At 35.9% G+C, this 21,027-nt stretch overlaps 1 protein-coding gene across 1 annotated transcript; it reads left to right on the top strand.

Moving 5' to 3' along the window:
• The first annotated feature begins 15,510 nt into the window (after positions 1-15,510).
• On the top strand, positions 15,511-20,770 carry LOC104105452 (UPF0481 protein At3g47200-like). Its single transcript, XM_070199622.1, has 3 exons — positions 15,511-15,659; positions 16,339-16,458; positions 18,889-20,770. Exon 3 carries the CDS (start codon positions 19,096-19,098, stop codon positions 20,368-20,370), a length of 1,275 nt encoding a protein of 424 aa, XP_070055723.1. The 5' UTR covers positions 15,511-15,659; positions 16,339-16,458; positions 18,889-19,095; the 3' UTR covers positions 20,371-20,770.
• Positions 20,771-21,027: the final 257 nt, after the last annotated feature.

Raw genomic sequence — 21,027 nt, 5'->3', positions numbered from 1 at the left:
CAATCTTGCACTTAATTATTTAATTGCTTGATCACCAATTGAATATTATCTACGAATCTAGAATTGAACTCGAAAGTGGGAATTCTATATTGCATATAGGATTGAGTAGGGCAAGTTCTTGAACTCGGGCATCGGGGAATGGATTCGTGGTTAGGATAGACATATACCTAATTGCCTTGCTTGGTTGATTTACAGGAATTATAAATGCGTTCTTGTTGATTCTAACTCCATAGACATATGGGCGTTAGGTTAGCTTGAATAGGCGAGTAAGAACTCGACAGATTCTTATGAGCAATATTAACCCTGTCAACCAATAAGCTAGATAAATTAGTCGGTCAATTCAATTGAAGAATACAATAGGATTGTTAGATAGCCCATAACCCTAGATCGTTTTCATTACATTGATATCATTAAAATCTGCTCTTTCTCTGTTCAAAGTTTATTATTTATATTTTTCTTATTTAATTAGTTAGAATAAAATATTTTTAGATTTAATTCTTGTTTAGATAATTAAGATAGGCTAATTTAGTTAATAGCTAATCATAAGTCCTCGTGGGTTCGACATCCGACTTTTAGTCACTTTATTACTTGACGACCGCGTATACTTGCGTGAGTGTGTTTGGTCGCAACACACACATAACTCCGGCCCACTAGAAATTACAAAACAAAATGTACAGGAACGCCCACAAGTGAGATTCGAACACAACACCTTCCATATATTTTAAACCCTCTTTACCACCTCAACAGACAGTGCACTTGGTTAAAGCAGGTTCAAATTTATATTTTTATACGTATTTTCATTGTTTCAAATATTATTTACTAATATACACAGTGTAATTTCTCAGCGAAGTGTGTTCAACTGCCCCCGCTTGACACCATGTGGGTCCGCCCCTGTCATTGAATACTTGAGCATCTAAATGATAACATAGTCTGGCTGATAAAACCCTATCTGGAAATATAGAACAGTAGAAATACTGAAAGGAAAGAGAGTCAAGGTCTGCGGACGCCAAGCAGCTACCTCAATAGTCTCCAACAGATAAATCTCCGAAATCTAGCAGTCGCCATATTCGGAAGTACCTGGATCTGCACACGAAGTGCAAAGTGTAGTATGAGTATTGTTAGGTGTTTATCCAGATTTTCTTACCATAATTGGTTTTCCTATCTCATGAAGGAAAGGACAACATATTTACCATAATTGAGTTTTTCTTTTCCTAGAGGGAAAATATAATTCTTTCATATTTGACTTGTCCCTTTTCTTGTAGGAAAAGGTTTGGAGTTCTATAAATTGAAGATCCGCCTTTCTCATTCAGCAACATCCACAATGTATCCATATGGGTTTTGAGAGTCGTATTTAGACGGAGAACTTTACGGGACAAGTGTTAGTATGTTACTTGTGTTTGCCTCTTCGTGAGGTTATTCTCTCGATATGTTGTATTCTCTTTTTATATAGTGGATTGCTCATCTCTGCCGTGGGCGTAGGTCAATTGATCGAACCACGTTAAATATTTGTGTTTATATTTTTTGTTTGTTATCGTATTTATCGTTGTTAAGGTTTGCGTTACTAGTTTTCGTATGACGCTTGGTTTTTTTTATCCTAACAAGTGGTATCAGAGCGAGGTTCAACATAGGTTCATCTTGGAGGGTTCAGTTCTAGCCGCAACATATTTGATGATAATCATGATTTTTGTCTGAGAAATTTGACTGGTGTGCTACGCACGTTGAGACAAACTTTGGGTGGAGATTTGGAGATGCGAGCTCTTGAAGATTATGTGATGAAGGTGGATCAAGTTTATTTTGTCAGAAAATTCAGGCCAAGGGGAAAAATTGTTAGGTGATTGCCATAATTTTCTTGCCATATTTGATTTTTCTATCTCTTGAAGGAAAGGGCAACATGTTTACCATAATTGAATTTTTCTTCTTGTAAAAGAAAATTATAAATCTCTCATATTTGGCTAGTCCCTTTTCTTGTAGGAAAAGGTTTGGAGTTCTATAAATTGATGATCATTCCTTCTCATTCAGTAGCATCCATAATGTATCCATATGGGGTTTGAGAGTCATGTTTAGAGGGAGAACTTTACAGGACAAATGTTAGTGTGTCACTTGTGTTTGCCTCTTCGTGAGGTTGTTCTCTCGATATGTTGTACTCTCTTTTTATATAGTGGATTGCTCATCTCTGCCGTGGATGTAGGTCAATTGAACAAACCACGTTAAATGTTTGTGCCTCGTTTGATAGATTTCTCTTTTGTTGTATGATTTATCATCGTTCAAGTGTTGCTTTACTAGCTTCCGCATGCCACATGGTTATTTTGGTCCTAACAAGTGGTATCAGAGCGAGGTTCAAGACATGTTCATCTTGGAGGGTTTAGTTCTAGTCGCAACCTATTTAATGATAATCATGACTTTTATTTGAGAAATTTGACCGGTGTGCTACGCACGTTGAGACAAACTTTGTGGTGGAGATTTGGAGATGTGACATGTTGAAGGCTATGTGAAGAAGGTGGATCAAGTTTATTTTGTTAGAAAATTCAGGCCAAGGGGGAGAATTTTTAGGTGTTTGTCCAGATTTTCTTACCATAATTAGTTTTCCTATCTCATGAATGAAAGGACGATATATTTATCATAATTGAGTTTTTCTTTTCCTAGAGGAAAGATATAATTCTTTCATATTTGGCTAGTCTCTTTTCTTGTAGGAAAAGGTTTGGAGTTCTATAAATTGAATATCCATCATTCTCATTCAGCAACATCCACAATATAGCCATATGGGTTTTGAGAGTCGTGTTTAGAGGGAGAACTTTACGGGATAAGTGTTAGTGTGTCACTTATGTTTGCCTCTTCGTGAGGTTGTTCTCTCGATATATTGTACTCTCTTTTTATATAGTGGATTGATCATCTCTGCCGTAGACGTAGGTCAATTGACGGAACCACGTTAAATGTTTGTGTCTCTTTTGGTATATTTTTCGTTTGTTATTAGATTTATTGTTGCTAGGGTTTGCGTTACTAGTTTCTGCATGATATCTGGGTTTTTTATCCTAACAAGTGGTATCAGAGCGATGTTCAAGACATGTTCATCTTTGCGAGTTAAGTTTTAGTCGCAATCTTTTTGACAATAATCAAGATTTGTGTCTGAGAAATTTGACCAGAGTGCTATGCATGTTGAGACAAATATTGCAGCGGAGATTTGGAGATGCGACCTATTGAAGGTTATGTGATGAAGGTGGATCAAGTTTATTTTATCAGAAAATTCAGGCCACGGGGGAGAATTGTTAGGTGTTTGTCAAAATTTTCTTACCATAATTGATTTTCCTATCTCATGAAGGAAATGACAACATATTTACCATAATTGAATTTTTCTTTTCCTAGAAGGAAAATATAATTCTTCCATATTTGGTTAGTCCCTTTTCTTGTAAAAAAATGTTTGGACTTCTATAAATTGAGGATTCTTCCTTCTCATTCAACAGTATCCACAATGTAGCCATATGGGATTTGAGAGTCGTGTTTAGGGGGAGAAATTTACGGGACAAGTGTTAATGTGTCACTCATGTTTGCCTCTTCGTGAGGTTGTTCTCTCAATATTTTTATACTCTCTTTTACGGGACGTAGGTCAGTTGACTGAACCACGGTAAATGTTTATGTCTCTTTTAGTACATTTCTCTTTTGTTGTCTTATTTATCATCGTTGAAGGTTTCCTTTGCTAACTTCCACATGATACCTGATTTTTTCAATCCTAACAAGTACAACTGACCCTATGTACTCAATAAGTAACAAGACTAACCTTTGGACTGAAAGTAGTGACGAGATCAACAGGTACACTCCGATATAGAAATAACAGTACAGAAAATTAGGCATGTTTTCAAATTCAACATTTAAACTTAATACAAGATAGATCAATTCTGCATGATATGAGCAATATGACATCTCTATATCTACGTGCCAAAATACATGTTGTATGTGATGTACCACAATGAAAACCTCGTGTACTCACACTCTTAGAATACTCAATCACTCAGTGTTGTATATGGCCAATCTAGCCCAGGGAAGATCCATTCCCTAATATATATCACTGACAGTCAGTCACTTAGTATTGTTGTCACGACCATAAATCCCACCACAGGCGTCGTGATGGCACCTAGTCTCTAAGACTAGGTAAGCCGATTTTCAATTATATTTTGAAGCTATTTTTTTTATAAAAAAAAAAAACTAACATCGAAAATAATTACAATATACAACCTCCCAAGACTGGTAGTACTGAGTCACGAACTCTAACTGAATACATAGAATGATCACGAGGATCGAATATACAATATTGTTTGATTACAAGTTAACAGTACAATAAAAATGAAAGACTCCAAGGGACTGCGACGACCAAGCAGCTCTACCTTGAATCCTTACGATCCCGCTTTAACTCTGCTCAAGTCCGTTATCTTCAATACCTGGCTCTGCACAAAAATATGTAGAAGTATAGTATGAGTACGCCACGATCGGTATCCAGTAAGTATCAAGACTAACCACAATGGAGTAGAGACGAGGTACAGTCAAGACACCCACTAGAATAATAACCAGTGTAATATAATATACAAGATAATAGAAAATAAATAACAATAGGGCAACATGAAACAACCAGTGATATGCACAGCAGACAACAAGAATATCATTAATATCGCTCAACAATTAATAAACACAAGTACACCCAATTAAATCAAGTCCTTCAAATAAATGTCTTTCCCATATAATTCTTCCAAATAATTCTCTTTCAAATATAATTTTCTCAAATAATTATTTTTCAAATATAATTCTTTCAATAAATCTTTTCAAATATAATTTCCTCAAATAAATATCTTTCAAATACAATTCTTTCATATAATACTTTCTAAGTAAAATTCTTCCAAATAAATATTTTAAATATAATTCTTTCAATTAAAAAGTCACCATGTGACACCTTATTTCATAATCATAAAAATACGGGTCTCAGGCCATTTTTATATTTTTTTCATAAACACGGGTCTCAGCCCATTTTTTATGTTTTCACGGCACCTCGTGCCCATAATTAAATCATCATATTTCTCCGGCACCTCGTGCCCTCGTTTCATATCACAACTGCACGGACAACTCACGTGCCAAATATCATTATCATTTCATCACAATACCTCGTGCCCACATTTCATATCTCAATTGCACGGACAATTCACGTGTCAAATATCCTCATTATTTACTCACGGCACCTCGTGCCCATATTTCTTTTTATAATCCGCATGGCCATAGCCACAGGCTCTCAATTTCAACATAAATAAGATTATTGTCAATTTACCAACAACAAGACAAATTGTACAAGGTATAAAAATAAACACAAAAAAATCACAACATCACATGAAAATCATCAACACCATAACCCCACATCATCATATATCGTCCCTGACAATAGCCACCCTTATCGCTCCTATTGCCACCCTTATCACTCCTATAGCCACCCTTATCGCTCCGCCCAGACAATATCAATAGCCACTCTTATCGCTCATATTGCCACCCTTATCGTTCCTATAGCCACCCTTATCGCTCCGCCCAGACAATATTCCAACAAACACAACAACAGTGAAATGCCACCCTTATACCCACATAATATCAACGGTGAAATGCCACCCTTATCTCCCAAAAACAATAACTCACACAACACAACAATTTACATGAAAAATTAACACGGCAACATAAAAAAAATTAATTCATATCACAATTTGCCCAATGGCCACAATTAAATTCCAAAGATATAACAAAATCAATTAATTTCACAACAAATATCCCAAGGCTCCACACAATATATATATATAACACCCAAAAAATTTCAATAGTGATAGAAAATTACTCAGCATAAAGGAAAGATTCATTAATGCAAATTTAGATAATTATATTAACACTTATTCTTAAGCTCGCTTAAATTAATTATTTGCATAAGAAAATTCATATTGAAATTAATTTCCAAGAAATATTAAACCAACAATACTCACAAAATTTCATAAATATTTCAAGTAACAATCACATCAAATTATCATATAAAAATAAATTCAACAATAAGAATTTAGGCATGGCAAATATATGATTTAATAATTTTCCACAATTTTCCAATTTACTACACAATAATGCCTAAGACTTTAATTCAATGAATTTTGCACGTATAAGCTCGAGTACGTACTCATCACCTCGCGTACACGGCTTTTCACATTTCACAAATGGTACATAAGACTCAATGCCTAAGGGGTAATTCCCCCACTCGAGGTTAAGCAAGACACTTACCTTTTTGGAGTTAGGCCGATATTCCAAAATAGCCTTGTTGCTTAAATTGACCCCCGGACAGCTCAAATCTATCCAAATTAATTGTATAACTTTATTAAAATTCATCGGAAACAATTCCGGATAATAATACGTTGGCTTAAAATTTTATTCCAACTCCTCAACAAAAGTCAACGCAGGATCCGCCTCTCGGAACCCGACATAATTTTCAAAAAATTCGAATACCCATTCTGATACGAGTTCAACCATACCAATTTTATCGAATTCCAATAATAAATCGACCTCCAAATCTTAAATTTTCGGTTTTGAAAGATTTTACAAAAATCTTGATTTTTCCTCCATTAAATCCGAATTAAATGATGGATTCAAAGACATAATCATGGAAATTAATCAAAACTAGATAAGAATCACTTACCCCAAACACCTACGCAAGAATCTCTCCAAAAATCGCCTTCTACCGAGCTCCAAATTTGATTTTGAGTTATGAACTCAAACCCCCGTTTTTGGGACTTTTAATTCTGCCCAGATAGGCCTTCTTCGCGTTCGCGACAATTGCTTCGCATTCGCGAAGGCCAAAACCCAACTGCCTCAAATCCTTCATCGCGTTCGCGACCTTCTTGTCGTGTTCGCGAAGGCCAACTGTATCTGCCCCATCATTTCCTCTTCGCGTTCGCGACTTCCTCGTCACGTTCGCGATGGCCAGCTGCCCAGCTCCTTCGCGTTCGCGTTCGCGAAGGCCAAACGACCCCAGGCCCCTATCTTCTTTTCTTCTTCGCATTCGCGTTGCTTGGGCCGCGTTCGCGAAGGCTTGCCTTGCTCCTTCTTCGCATTCGCGTTCACAGCTTCGCGTTCGTGAAGGACAAATCATCAGCCCCTCAAATTCCTCTTCGCGAACGCGGGACTCCCTTCGCGTTCGCGAAGAAGGAAACCAGACTTCAGCAACAGTAGTCCAAACAGCTCCAATTTGGTCCGAAAACCACCCCGAAACACACCCGAGCCCCTCGGGACCCCGTCCAATCATACCAACCAGTCCCATAACATATTACGGACTCGCTCGAGGTTTCAAATCATATCAAATAACGCCGAAAATACAAATCGCACCACAAATCTAACTTATGAACTTCAAAAACTTCCAACTTCTAAAACTCGTGCCGAAACCTATCAAACTAACCCGGAATGACGTCAAATTTTGCAGGCAAGACCCAAATAACATAACGGAGTTGTTTCAACTCTCGGAATTACATTCTGACCCCGATATCAAAAATTCAACCCCCCGGTCAAACTTCCCAAAAATTTGACTTTCGTCATTTTAAGCCTAAATTGGCTACAGGCTTCAGATTCACAGTCCGGACACGCTCCTAAGTGCAAAATAACCCAACGGAGCTAACGAAATCGACAGAACTCTATTTCGGAGTGGTCTTCACACAGTTCCGACTACGGTAAAAATTCTAAGACTTAAGCTTCCATCTCAGGGACTAAGTGTCCCAAATCTCTCCGAATCATCCGTAAATCAAACTCGACCACACACGTGGGTCATAATACCTATTGCAAGGCTGCTCAAGACCTTAAGTCACTGAACGGGGCATAAATTCTTAAAATGACAAGTCGGGTCGTTACATTTTCCACCTCTTAAACAAACGTTCGTCCTCGAACGTGCTAAAAATTATTCTGAGGTTACCAAATTGATGATTTTACTTTCACACATATACTCACGGTTGATCCCACATTACTGCATTTAAGATAAGTGTGACAACGTTATCTCATTTGAGATTATTTATTTTATCCAAACTTAAAAACTTTAAGGCCATTTTCTTATGCTCCAATATTTTTAAAAGGCCTGATTTCTCACAACAACGCACAGTATTAGTCCCAACTGGCTATATCAACTCGTGCCTATGCACAATTTTCTCAATAGTGTTGAAGTAATTCAAAACCTTCTCTGGGAGCTACATTATTCCCCGCTTAGGATCATTCGCCCTCAAACACATAACATAATTTATCTCTTCCTTTGCAAATCTCAATCCCCCAAATTTTACTAACTCCCAAATTTTCCAGAATTGGGCCTATCCACCTGCCAGAGTAACACCTAAACAACTCCTAACAACATATCCACAACCCAACAAAATACCACAGGGTATATATCAATAACATTAATTTCAGCATTGCCTTATCATAATGATATTAGGACATAAAGCACATCATATGTATGCTCATCACCACATCTCTGGTCTTAAAAGCTGCTCATAATTAATTCCAGCATCATCAATTAATCTCATATTAATCATCACTTCGTTTCGAATTTTCACAATACCGATAACAAAATGTGAGGCATGCAGACCTCATGATTACTTACTCGAATTAATGAGTCATATTTAACGCCACTTGGGCACTCACCTCATAGGCTAAAACTCAATATTTATAACACGAAAATGGCTAAATATGAACAGAAAAATATACAAGAATTATCAAATAAGCCTAACAGGCATGAATCCCTATTAATATTATTGTACAAATTAATTTTACAAAGGAAAAATTTTTAAACTCATAAATATTTCACAACAAGGATCTCGTCCTTACATAACTTCCACCGCGGCTTGTAACCCGGTTTAAATATTTTACATCATGTAAAAATGTGAGGATCTCATCCTCAAATCCGAATCACAATTTTGTTGCACATTGTGCCAACTGAAAATTTTAATTTCCTTTATTTCTTCTTTTCAATATATTTCATAAACAATTTTCACAACATATAATGAACCCTAATACCGGTAGGGCATATAATTCATAAAAATTAGAATCAATTATTCTGAAACACATTAAACCCACTGTATTGAATAATAAATTTTTGCTTTTGGACTTACAGCCCTCAATGGTGCACAAAAATAAAGTGATAGACACAGGCTCACATCTTTAAATCTCCCAACAGGGATACACATATAAGTGGGTCACAAATTTACGAAACTCACCCATAAGTGGAGCATAATAGGAGGATTCACCTCAATATTCAGAACCGAATCAGATTAAGAAAAATATCCTTTTATAATAAAAAATCAGGATCGTACCTGTAACGACACCATCTGGTGTATTGACCTCAGCCAAATCATAGTGATTAAATCAACGGGTCGGGCCTCCACCTCTTAGGCTCCCACTACCCCGCCTGTCCTCCACCTCTAGCTGACTGTGCATGTGGAGTATCAACTGGAATAAAGCTTGTAGCTGGAGTGTTCTGATGGAATCCACCCCTCCCAAGTCTGGGACAATCTCACATGATATGCCTAGTATCACCACACTCATAACAACCCCTCTGAGGTCGTGGTTGCTCGCACTGAGTCTATGACGCATAACTGGAATAACCACTGTAAGAATCTTGTGTCGGTGGTGCACTATAAATTGGAGCACCCCGAGTAATCGGATGTGCGGACTGAAGAGTACGTACCCGTAACCTCGCGTACACGGCTTTTCACATTTCATAAATGGCACATAAGATTCAATGCCTAAGGGGTAATACCCCTACTCGGGGTTAAGCAAGACACTTATCTTTTTGAAGTTAGGCCGATATTCCAAAATAGCATTCTTGCTTGAATTGACCTCCGGACAGCTCAAATCTATCCAAATTAATTGTATAACTTCATTAAAATTCATCGAAAATAATTCCGGATAATAATACGTCGACTTAAAATTTTATTCCAAAAAGTCAACAAAAGTCAATGCGGAACCCGCCTCTCGGAACCCGACATAATTTTCATAAAATCTGAACACCCATTTCGATAGGAGTTAAACTATACGAATATTATCAAATTCCAATAACAAATCGACCTCCAAATCTTAAATTTTCGGATTTGGAAGATTTTACAAAAATCTTGATTTTTCCTCCATTAAATCCGAATTAAATGATGGATTCAAAGACATAATCATAGAAATTATTCAAAACTAGATAAGAATCACTTATCCCAAACACCCACGCAAGAATCTCTCCAAAAATCGCCTTCTACCGAGCTCCAAATTTGATTATGAGTTATGAACTCAAACCCCCGTTTTTGGGACTTTTAATTCTGCCCAGATAGGCCTTCTTCGTGTTCACGACAATTGCTTCGCGTTCGCGAAGGCCAAAACCCAACTGCCTCAAATCCTTCATCGCGTTCGCGACCTTCTTGTCGGGTTCGCGAAGGCCAACTGTTTCTGCCCCATCATTTTCTCTTCGCGTTCGCGACTTCCTCGTAGCGCTCGCGAAGGCCAGCTGCCCAGCTCCTTCACGTTCGCGTTCGTGAAGGCCAAACGACCCCAGGCCCCTATCTTCCTTTCTTCGTCGTGTTCGCATTGCTTGGGCCGCGTTCATGAAGGCTTGCCCTGCTCCTTCTTCGCGTTCGCGTTCACAGCTTCGCGTTCGCGAAGGACAAATCATCAGCCCCTCAAATTCCTCTTCGCGAACGCGAGACTCCTTTCCCGTTCGCGAAGAAGGAAACCAGACTTCAGCAACAGTAGTCCAAACAGCTCCAATTTGGTCCGAAACCACCCCGAAACACACCCGAGCCCCTCGGGACCCCGTCCAATCATACCAACCAGTCCCATAACATATCACGGACTCGCTCGAGGTTTCAAATCACATCAAATAACGTCGAAAATACAAATCGCACCACAAATCTAACTTATGAACTTCAAAAACTTCCAACTTCTAAAACTCATGCCGAAACCTATCAAACTAACCCGGAATGACGTCAAATTTTGCAGGCAAGACCCAAATAACATAACGGAGTTGTTTCAACTCTCGGAATCACATTCTGACCCCGATATCAAAAATTCAACCCCCCGGTCAAACTTTCCAAAAATTCGACTTTCATTATTTTAAGCTTAAATTGGCTACAGGCCTCAGATTCACAGTCCGGACACGCTCCTAAGTGCAAAATAACCCAACGGAGCTAACGAAATCGACAGAACTCTATTTCGGAGTGGTCTTCACACAGTTCCGACTATGGTAAAAATCCTAAGATTTAAGTTTCCATCTCAGGGACTAAGTATCCCAAATCCCCCCGAATCATCCGTAAATCAAACTCGAGCACACATGCAGGTCATAATACCTATTGCGAGGGTGCTCAAGACCTTAAGTCACTTAACGGGGCGTAAATTCTTAAAATGACAAGTCGGGTCGTTACAATTGTATAAGGCTAATCCAGTCCAGGAAAGATACATCCCTCATTATAAAATCGACTACGCTCACTGTATGGGGTGCAGACTCCGGAGGGGCTCCTTCAGCCCAAGCGCTATAATAAGCCAGATCCATGCATAAATAAATAAAATATGTTGTGACGTGCAGCCCGATCCCATAAATATCACTCACCATCTCCAATCTCTCGAGCTCACAACGATATGAAAACCAACCCAACACAATTATATTATGTATCAATGAATGTCAACAGTGAGTGAGATATGATATGTAAATAATAGATGTGACTGAGTACAAATTATATTTTAAACAATTAATTCAACAGCAGCACGACCTCTGTGGGTCCCAAAAATATCGGCACGTAGCCTAAACATGATCTTTAATATGAGTCCCAGCTCAATTTCTCTAACATGTTGAGGATGTGTGGATAATATGAGTCTCCACGAAAATAATTAAGTCACAATTTCTATGGTGCACGCCCACACACCCATCACCTAGCATGTGTGTCACCTCCATACCAATCATATAACACATAATTCAGGGATTTATACCCTCAGAACAAAGTTTAGAAGTGTTACTTACCTCAAACCGTGCAGTTCTTTATTCTAATAAGCCTTTTCTAGCGAATTGGCCTCCGAGCGTCTCGTATCTAGTCACAATTAATTTGATAGAATCAACACAAATTATAGGAATCAATTCCATATGAAAGTACACAATTTTCCAATTAAAATCCGAAATTCAACTCAAAAATAACAGTGGGGCCCACGTATCGGAACCCGATAAAAGTTACAAAATATGAACGCCCATTCAACCAGGAGTCCAACCATACCAAATTTATCAAATTCCGACATCAGCTCGACCTTCAAATCCTCAAATCTTATTTTCAAATCCGTAGGCCCAAATTCTCGAATTACACCTCAAAACACGTAATCTAATCAGAATATTCGATGATAATTCAATATTCGGAAGTAAAAATGATCACAAGTGACTTACCTCAATATTTCCCATGAAATTTGGCTCAAATATCGCCCCAAGCCGTGTTCTTTCGTCCAAAAATGTCAAAATTCCACAACCCTTTCGATTGTTATTCTATCTAGGGATTTCGCACCTGCGACCAGCTTAGCCGCATATGCGGTCTCGCAGGTGCGAGATTTTTTCCTCGCTTCTGCGGACAAAAGTCCGCTTTTGCGAACTCGCTTCTACGAAGAAGGTGCCCGCTTCTGCGAAGAGGCCTGGCCTCTCCCTTTCCGCTTTTGCGATCAACCAATCGCAACTGCGACCTCGCAAGTGCGGCAAAATCTTCGCATCTGCGTAAATTGTCCAGCCCCCACTCCTAGATGCTTCTGCGATGGCACACTCGCTTCTGCGAGCTCGCACCTATGAGCAAAATTTCGCAGGTGCAATTGCACCAGAAGGCAAAATTTCCAGCAGCTATTTTTTAAGTCCAAATTTGATTCGTTAACCATCCGGAATCTACCCGAGGCCCCCGAGACCTTAACAAAAAATACCAACAATTCCTAAAACATCATACGAACTTAGTCGAGGCCTCAAATCACATTAAACAACACTAAAAACACGAAACGCACCCCACCCCAATTAAAGCTTAATGAAAACTAAGAAATTCCAACTTCTACATTCGATGCCGAAACATATCAAATCAAATCTGATTGACCTCAAATTTTGCACACAGGTCATAAATGACATAACGGGCTTATTTAAATTTCCAATGTCAGATTCCGACCCCGATATCAATCAAGTCAACTCCCGGTCAAACTTCCCAACTTTAAATTTCCTATTTTTGCCATTTCAAGCCAAATTTAATTACGGACTTCAAAATAAATATCCGGACACACTCCTAAGTCCGAAATCACCATACGGAGCTATTGAAATTATCAAAACTCTATTCCGCGGCCGTTTACACATAATTCATTATCCGATCAATTATTTCAACTTAAGCTTTAAATCTTGGGACTAAATGTCCCAATTCATTCTGAGACTTCCCCGACAATTCACATAATCACAATTGAGCATAAAATATTCAGTAAATGGAGCGAAGCTGTAATACTCAAAACGATTGGTCGGATCGTTACAAAAATGTTAATGCGGTATTATGTTTCTACTCAAAGTCTGGATAAGCAAGTACTGAATGCCTGAAATGTGAAGAACTGAATGCGTACATTCCTTCATATGTACGGTTTAAATCTGAAATGTATATAGGTCTTTGGTTTGTTGAATGCCTGTTTTGCCAATTCGATTAACCTCCTTTGTTAGTGTATATATCTCTTTTACCATATTAGCCTAGGATTTGTTGTATACTACCCTCCTAAGTAAGGGTACTCTTGTCCTCTGCACTTATATACTTTGCTATAAATATAATGGTATAACACCGGGGCATAACCATATGGGGTATTATTCTATCATAGTACACTCGTTCTATATTAATTTTTCGGATTAACTACCACTTTAATCAACCAGCTGACAAATGAAGTCTTATGTTTTAAGCATCCAAGGATGTAAATTAACCGTCAATGAAACTGAAATAAACTAGTGGAGAACGTGGCATTATGTTTCTACTCAAAGTCTGGATTATTTTCATGAATGGTCACTCAATTTTTATATTATTGCGTTAAAGTCAATAAACTATTTTCTAACAAAAAGGTCATTTAACTTATCAAGCTATCATTCAAACTAAAAAGTCATTAAACTTTACTTAAGCATCACATAAAACTAGTAATCTGAAAATTATAAGATAGTTTTGATCACCCGTACGTTTACTACTAAAAACTAGTAATGTGAAAGACAACTGTTTCCATTGCAACCAAAGCCAGGTTTTGTGATAGTTTCACCATTATATTGAAAACTCGTAATGTGAAAAAGCAGTTAATCCGCTGCAAGCAGAGCCTGTTCATGTAATAAGATAGTGTCACCACCCATTACAATTGAAAACTTATATTTGAAAGGCAACCAGATGCACTGATTAAACACAGTTATACATATATTGTACATGGATTACACTTATATTTAGGGGTGTACATAGGTCGTGTTAGTTCAGATTTTTCAATTATCAAACCAAATCAATGGTGTCGGGTTTTTAAATTTATAAACCAATCCAAACCAACAAAGTCGGGTTTTTCAATCTCGGTTTTTCTCGGATTTTTGGATTTTTTCCCGGTAAAGTCTTCATAGCATATAATATGTAACTTGTGCTCCAAATATTTCTTAAGTCCTAGTAAAATATAAATATATAATGTATTTTTCAAGAAACTAATACAATAATATGAGATAAGTCATAGCATTATACTAAAATATTCAATAACAAAGATAAAATAATAAAATTACATAAAATAAATATTGCTAATTAATAAGCCATAATGAAAATTAACATAATCTAAAAATACTATATAGGTCATGCTAAAATAAGTATAGCTAATAAGTATTAATATTAACTACATAACTAAGCACTAAAGAAAAAGATAAACTAAGTTATGCGTTTTCATTATAAACCAATGTAAAACTAAAATAATTATCGAACACTATCGTCATTCCTAGTATTGAATTGAATTTCTTTTGTTAGCATTAGTATTGATTGAAACTTTGTTTGAGTTACTACATTTATGGGGTATAAATTTATTTACCATTCAAGAATGTTAAGTCTAAATTTGAAATAATACGTTAAAAGATAAACTGTGAAAACGTTTAAAAAATATTTATAAATTAATATTTTTTAAAATTATATAAATATACTATCGGGTTGGTTTGGTTTCGGTTTGATTTTTTTTTAGTTAAAACCAAACCAAACCAATTATGGTCGAGTTTTATTTTCCAATAACGTGAAACGCAGTTTGTCCATTGACTTTAGGATAATATACTCAGTATGAAATGATGTCAATTATTTCAACTTGACAATCCGATTATGGACCTCACTTCATTGACTTGTTCAATAGTCAAATCTGCACCACTATTATGCCAAACTCATTTTCTATCACAATTCCTTTCCATCTTTAGACATTATCGATAGTCAACTTCCGCTAAATTATTATATGCAAAAGTTATTTTATAATCAACACACATTCCCATCAATAGGCAATTGGGAGGAGCTTTAAAGTTTAAAGCCATGTTTGCAAAAGTTATGTTTGCTTGATCTCATTCCTCTTATAAATCTGCAGCCCCCCTTAATCTTCAGGATCACAAACAAGAAAGAAGAAGCCAAACCAGAGAGGTAAGTACTCTATGCATTTCTCAATATTCTATGCTTCCCACAAAAAATTGTTGGGCTAAACCATCTTAAGATATTTTTAACATGATATAATAATATTTATTTTGAGTCAAACTCACATCTTTTTCTACAAAAGGCCTCATGCATTAAAAGTATCCTTACACTTTATATGTATCTTTTTATACTAAAAAGTATCCTTACACCTTATCTGTTTTACGCCAAGCTCGTTCTGTTTTTATGTTGAAGTCATAACCCTCCATAAGGTGGGAATGATCTAAAATGAAGATACAAATAAATTTAGAACATGTATGATCCAAATTGAAATGAAAATGTAATTTTGAGATATGGAAAAAGATAATGTACACCAGCTTCCTTTTTCCCTTGATGTCTAAACTCTTGATTTAGCTCTTTCGCATTAGTGAATTTTAAATTTTAAAATGTTATGATCAACCATATGCAACATATATCATCCTTATAAGTAAGATGAACCTCTTACATACAAGGAAGCTTTGTAGATATATATATGTACTATATCGTTGTGTTACATTGAAATTGTTTACTATTATACATTTAAATATTCCTTTCCATCAACGTGTAGTAACAACGAATATGAATTGAGAAAAAGAGTTTGATACAGTACAGTTGATTAAAAATTCTATATCTCTTTGTTGTTGAATTACAGTTTGAAGAAAGTTACTTAATTAGAGGAATGGCAGACCATATTGAGATTATGACGATAGATGATCAAATCCCACTACTACTCCATCAAACTCCTCTAATTATTGATGCTGAAAAGGATGAGGTATGTGTGTGTGTCTCTCTCTTTCCAATAGATCATCGAATTCTAATACTTGACAAACTTCTCTTTGGTCTACTTCGAAAGTCACTAGATAATTGGAATTGAGGTAAATACAATGTAATTACAAGTTTACTATTTGGTTGTACAATTATAATTACACAATTAGATTAAATTTTAAATATAAAGTTAACTATCAAAAATAAAAGTTAATATTTAACAAATATATGCCTTTATAAATAATATTAAATTTGACATTTAAAATACATATTGTTTCTTGAAAATATATTAATTACTAATCATATATTTGTAACTAATATTGTAAAAATAATTGATATATATTTTTCAAATTAATAATATTTTGCTTTAATCAATTATTAAAACTAAAAGTACATCTTTTATAAAAACATCATGGACTGCATGCTTGATAAGATGATTAATATTTATAAATATAATGCCATAACATTACTAAAATGTTTTACGAAAAAGTAATCTATCAATTCTAACTGAAAAATGAATGCCATGCAATCTGAATTATTAAGTGAATATTACTAAAGCAATTAAAATGGAAGTGAAAATATAACATATATTCAAAATCCAAAAAAACATTAACATAATACTCTTATGTAAAATCACAACATGACATAAAATAAGGTTCAACATAATTTAAGTAAATATAATTCAAAAGAAAAGGAAAACACAAGTCTATAACCTCATTCAAAAATGAGATTCTAGTTTAATGATATCACTCATTATATGCTAAGTTTATTAATGATTTATTATTTCTAATATTAGGAGTAGTTTCAAAACTAGAATAGTAGCACAATTATGCTAAATGAAGAAAATAAAAAAATAAAAAATATGAGCAACTATATGGAATCACAAAAAATAAAAGTTGAAAAATGAGAATATTATTTAAATATTAAAAAGTAATCTATCATTTTAACATAGTTAAGTTTGCATATAACTTCATTCACTACAAAGTTCAACTTTAATGAAATCGCTCATTATAAGTCAAGTTTAAGTCAAGTTTGTGGATGACTTATTCTTATAAGACTACGAGGTATAGTTTTTTAAAAAAATTAGAATTATAACATAGCTAAGTGTAATAAAAAAAATAAAGAAACATAATTAAGAAAGAAATAAAATATGAGAAATTATGTAAAAATACGTGAAGTAAAGGTTGGGAAATGAGAAATAAGGAAATAAAAAATAAATAATGTAAAAAATAATATTTGAAAAAAATAAAGAAGTTAAATTTTTTTTAAAAAGAATAGAAATAAAAAGTAAATTAAAAAGAAAAGAAAAGAGATTTAAAAAATAACCTGGCAATTACACCATGTAATTACCAGCAATTCTCAGCTTCCCCTTGAGAATTGCAGAGTGTAATTACACCCCCTCAATTATACTTAATTACATGTTGACCAAGTAATTACTTGGTCAGACAAATATGCCAAAACTATGTAATTACACCAAAATCCAATTATATGGTGGCTTTCCAAACAGGCCCTTAATGATAAGCTTCAAAGGATGAGGTCTCTCCCTCTCTATATCTCCCTCACACACACATGCACAAAGCAATACTTAAATTGATGAGAAAGAAAATTGAGGTTTGTTTGTGCTTTTGGACGATAGAGAACGAGGTAGGAAAATGCAAGAATATGGATCACTTAACCATTATTAAGGGACATATTTGGTAATTGGTAGTAAGGAACATATTTTCTTGGAAAATAAGGAAAACAGCGTAGACAATATTGACTTACTATTTTCTGCTCACTGCTCAGTATTTGGTTACAGGTTCGAGCCGTAGAAACAGCTTCCTGCAGAAATGCAGGGTAAGGCTGCGTACAAAAGACGTAAAAATAGCACGGGCTAGTCAGTTTTCGAACTGGTAATTCAAAAATAGCCAGCGTTTGCAAAGTTATTGAAAAATAGCCATAATTTTGCTACAACACGGACCGGTCCAACATAATATACTAAAGATTGGAGCACCTGTGAATGAACTTCCAGCATATTATGTTGTATATTATACTGGAACTCCAGTATATTATGCTAGAATATTTTCCGGATTTTGAAGAGTGTTTTCGTTCAGATTTATCTTTACATGAAAAGTGGCTAAATTTCGACTACTTTTGAAACTATGGCTATTTTTCAATTACCACTTGTAAATCTGGCTATTTTTTAATTTCTCCCACAATAGACCCTTGTGGTCCGGCCCTTCCCCAGACCCCGCGCATAGCGAGAGCTTAGTGTACCGGGCTTCCTTTTGCCTTTTTGCTCGGTATTTGGTTAGTTTAATTTTTATTTTGAAAATTTTCTGTCTTTTTTCTTAATTAAGAAAGGGAAAATCTTCAGTCATCAGAGTTTTGTTTTGTTTGATCATTATATAGTGACAATTTATGTGGAAAAAATGCGACTCTTTTCCACTAATTACAGGTAAAAGAAGGGGAGAAAGTGGATCATTTAATCGAGATTACGGAAAGAGATGGTCAAGATCGCCCAGGCTTGCCAACAAATAAATCTGCAAATCAAATCTTAGATGAAATATATGAGGACATGGACAATTAGGCTATCAAATCCACCACCATATTCAAAGTAAATGTTGGGTTATGTGAATCAAATCCAGATGCGTATACACCAAAGATGATCTCCATAGGTCCTTACCATAAAAAAAATCAAGAACTTCACTCAATGGAAAAGTACAAACTGTTATACCTACGACGGTTTCTCCGGCGTAAAGAGGGGCTTGACGTGGAAAGTTGCATCAGAGAATTGGAGGAACTGAAAGATAAAGCACTAATGTGTTATGATGAAATAGAGGACCTTATTAATAGTGACAACACTGGTCAATTTTTGAAAATGTCGTTATTTGATGGCTGTTTTTTGGTTGAGTATATTCGAGAGCGTTGTGGAATAATGCCAACAGGAGAAGACATGATTATACCTGGAGGTTGCCTAGATAATCAAGTAAGTCGTGACTTGTTGTTACTAGAAAATCAACTTCCTTTCTTTGTCCTTACCAAACTTCATGACATGACAAAAGAAGAAACTGATGAATTACCATTTACAAAAATGGTGAAGTGGATCTTTTTTCATGATTTACCGAAGCTGACCCCTGCATCCTTTAATGAGAGTGTAGGTAATGCTGCAGAAATCAAGCATTTACTTCAAGTAATACACATGTCATGTCACCCTTCAGAGATGAAAACTAATAACCTAACTGGGAATATTAGCAAGGAAGCAGAACATTCCAGGAAAACCTTATGCTGTAATCTTTTACAAATAATTAGGTCGAAAGAAATGCCAAAATATAAGGACAACCTGACATGGCAAGAAAACATGCCAAATGCTACAGAGCTTCGCGAAGCTGGAGTTGGATTTTCAAAAGTTGGAAATATTTATACTTGCTTGGCGAAAGACAACCTTGGAGATAGCACAAGTTTATTTGACATTAGATTTGAGAATGGATTGATGACAATTCCTTGTTTTAAAGTCAGCGATAATACAGAGACCGTCCTGAGAAATCTTATAGCTTACGAGCAACAGTCACCTGATATAGATCCTAAATATTTCAGTGAATTTGCAGTTTTCATGGATCATCTTATCGACTCAGAAAAAGATGTCACTCTGCTTCGCCTAAAAGGAATCATCGCCAACGACATAGGAGATGACAAAGAAGTGGCTAACTTATTTAATAAAATTGGGAAGGGGGTCGGTATTTCATCAGACTTCCATTACAAAGAAGTATGCGGAAAAGTACTGCAACATTGTGAACAACCATGGAACAGAATGAAGGCAAGTTTGAGGCGCAATTATTTTCATAGTCCGTGGGCAGGAGTTTCAACTGTGGCGGCCGTCATCCTCCTCTTACTCACAGTTACACAGACTGTTTTATCTTTCATAAGTGTTCTTAAATAGTATGAAGTACTGCAACATTGTGAACAACCATGGAACAGAATGAAGGCAAGTTTGAGGCGCAATTATTTTCATAGTCCGTGGGCAGGAGTTTCAACTGTGGCGGCCGTCATCCTCCTCTTACTCACAGTTACACAGACTGTTTTATCTTTCATAAGTGTTCTTAAATAGTCGATTTAATTTTATCCTATGGTTGTTTGGTTTTGTTAATCTTTCCAGAATGGTTTTCCTCACTACTATTTGTGCTTTGATGTGCTTAATATTGTATCCCATCCAGTAATGGATTATAGATAGCATCTAAAGTCAAGAGTCTGAAGAAGCCATCACTGACTTACATTCACGTAGTCACTGAAGACAACTTCAATTTCTAGTTCATGGGATTCTTAAATCATCTAAGTATCTTCTTCCCTTTTCTTCCTTTTTCGTCTTTTTTTAAGCCGAGAATTTATCGGAAACAGACTCTTTACCTCACCAGGTAGGGGTAAGGTCTGCGTACGCTCTACCCTTTCTAGACCCAGGGGTGGAGGCACAAACCGACCTACGGGTTCGACCGAACCCAGTAGCTTTTGCTCAAACAGTTTATTTGATGTTTTTGAATTCATGAAATATGTGTAAATATTAAATCTAGAACTCAATCTTTAACACTTGAAGTTGTGGTCC

This window comes from Nicotiana tomentosiformis, chromosome 4, assembly GCF_000390325.3.
Source record: "Nicotiana tomentosiformis chromosome 4, ASM39032v3, whole genome shotgun sequence".
Classification (NCBI taxonomy): Eukaryota; Viridiplantae; Streptophyta; class Magnoliopsida; order Solanales; family Solanaceae; genus Nicotiana; species Nicotiana tomentosiformis.
The sequence above is the reverse complement of the archived record's forward strand: the minus strand, read 5'-3'. Positions and strand labels throughout refer to the sequence as shown.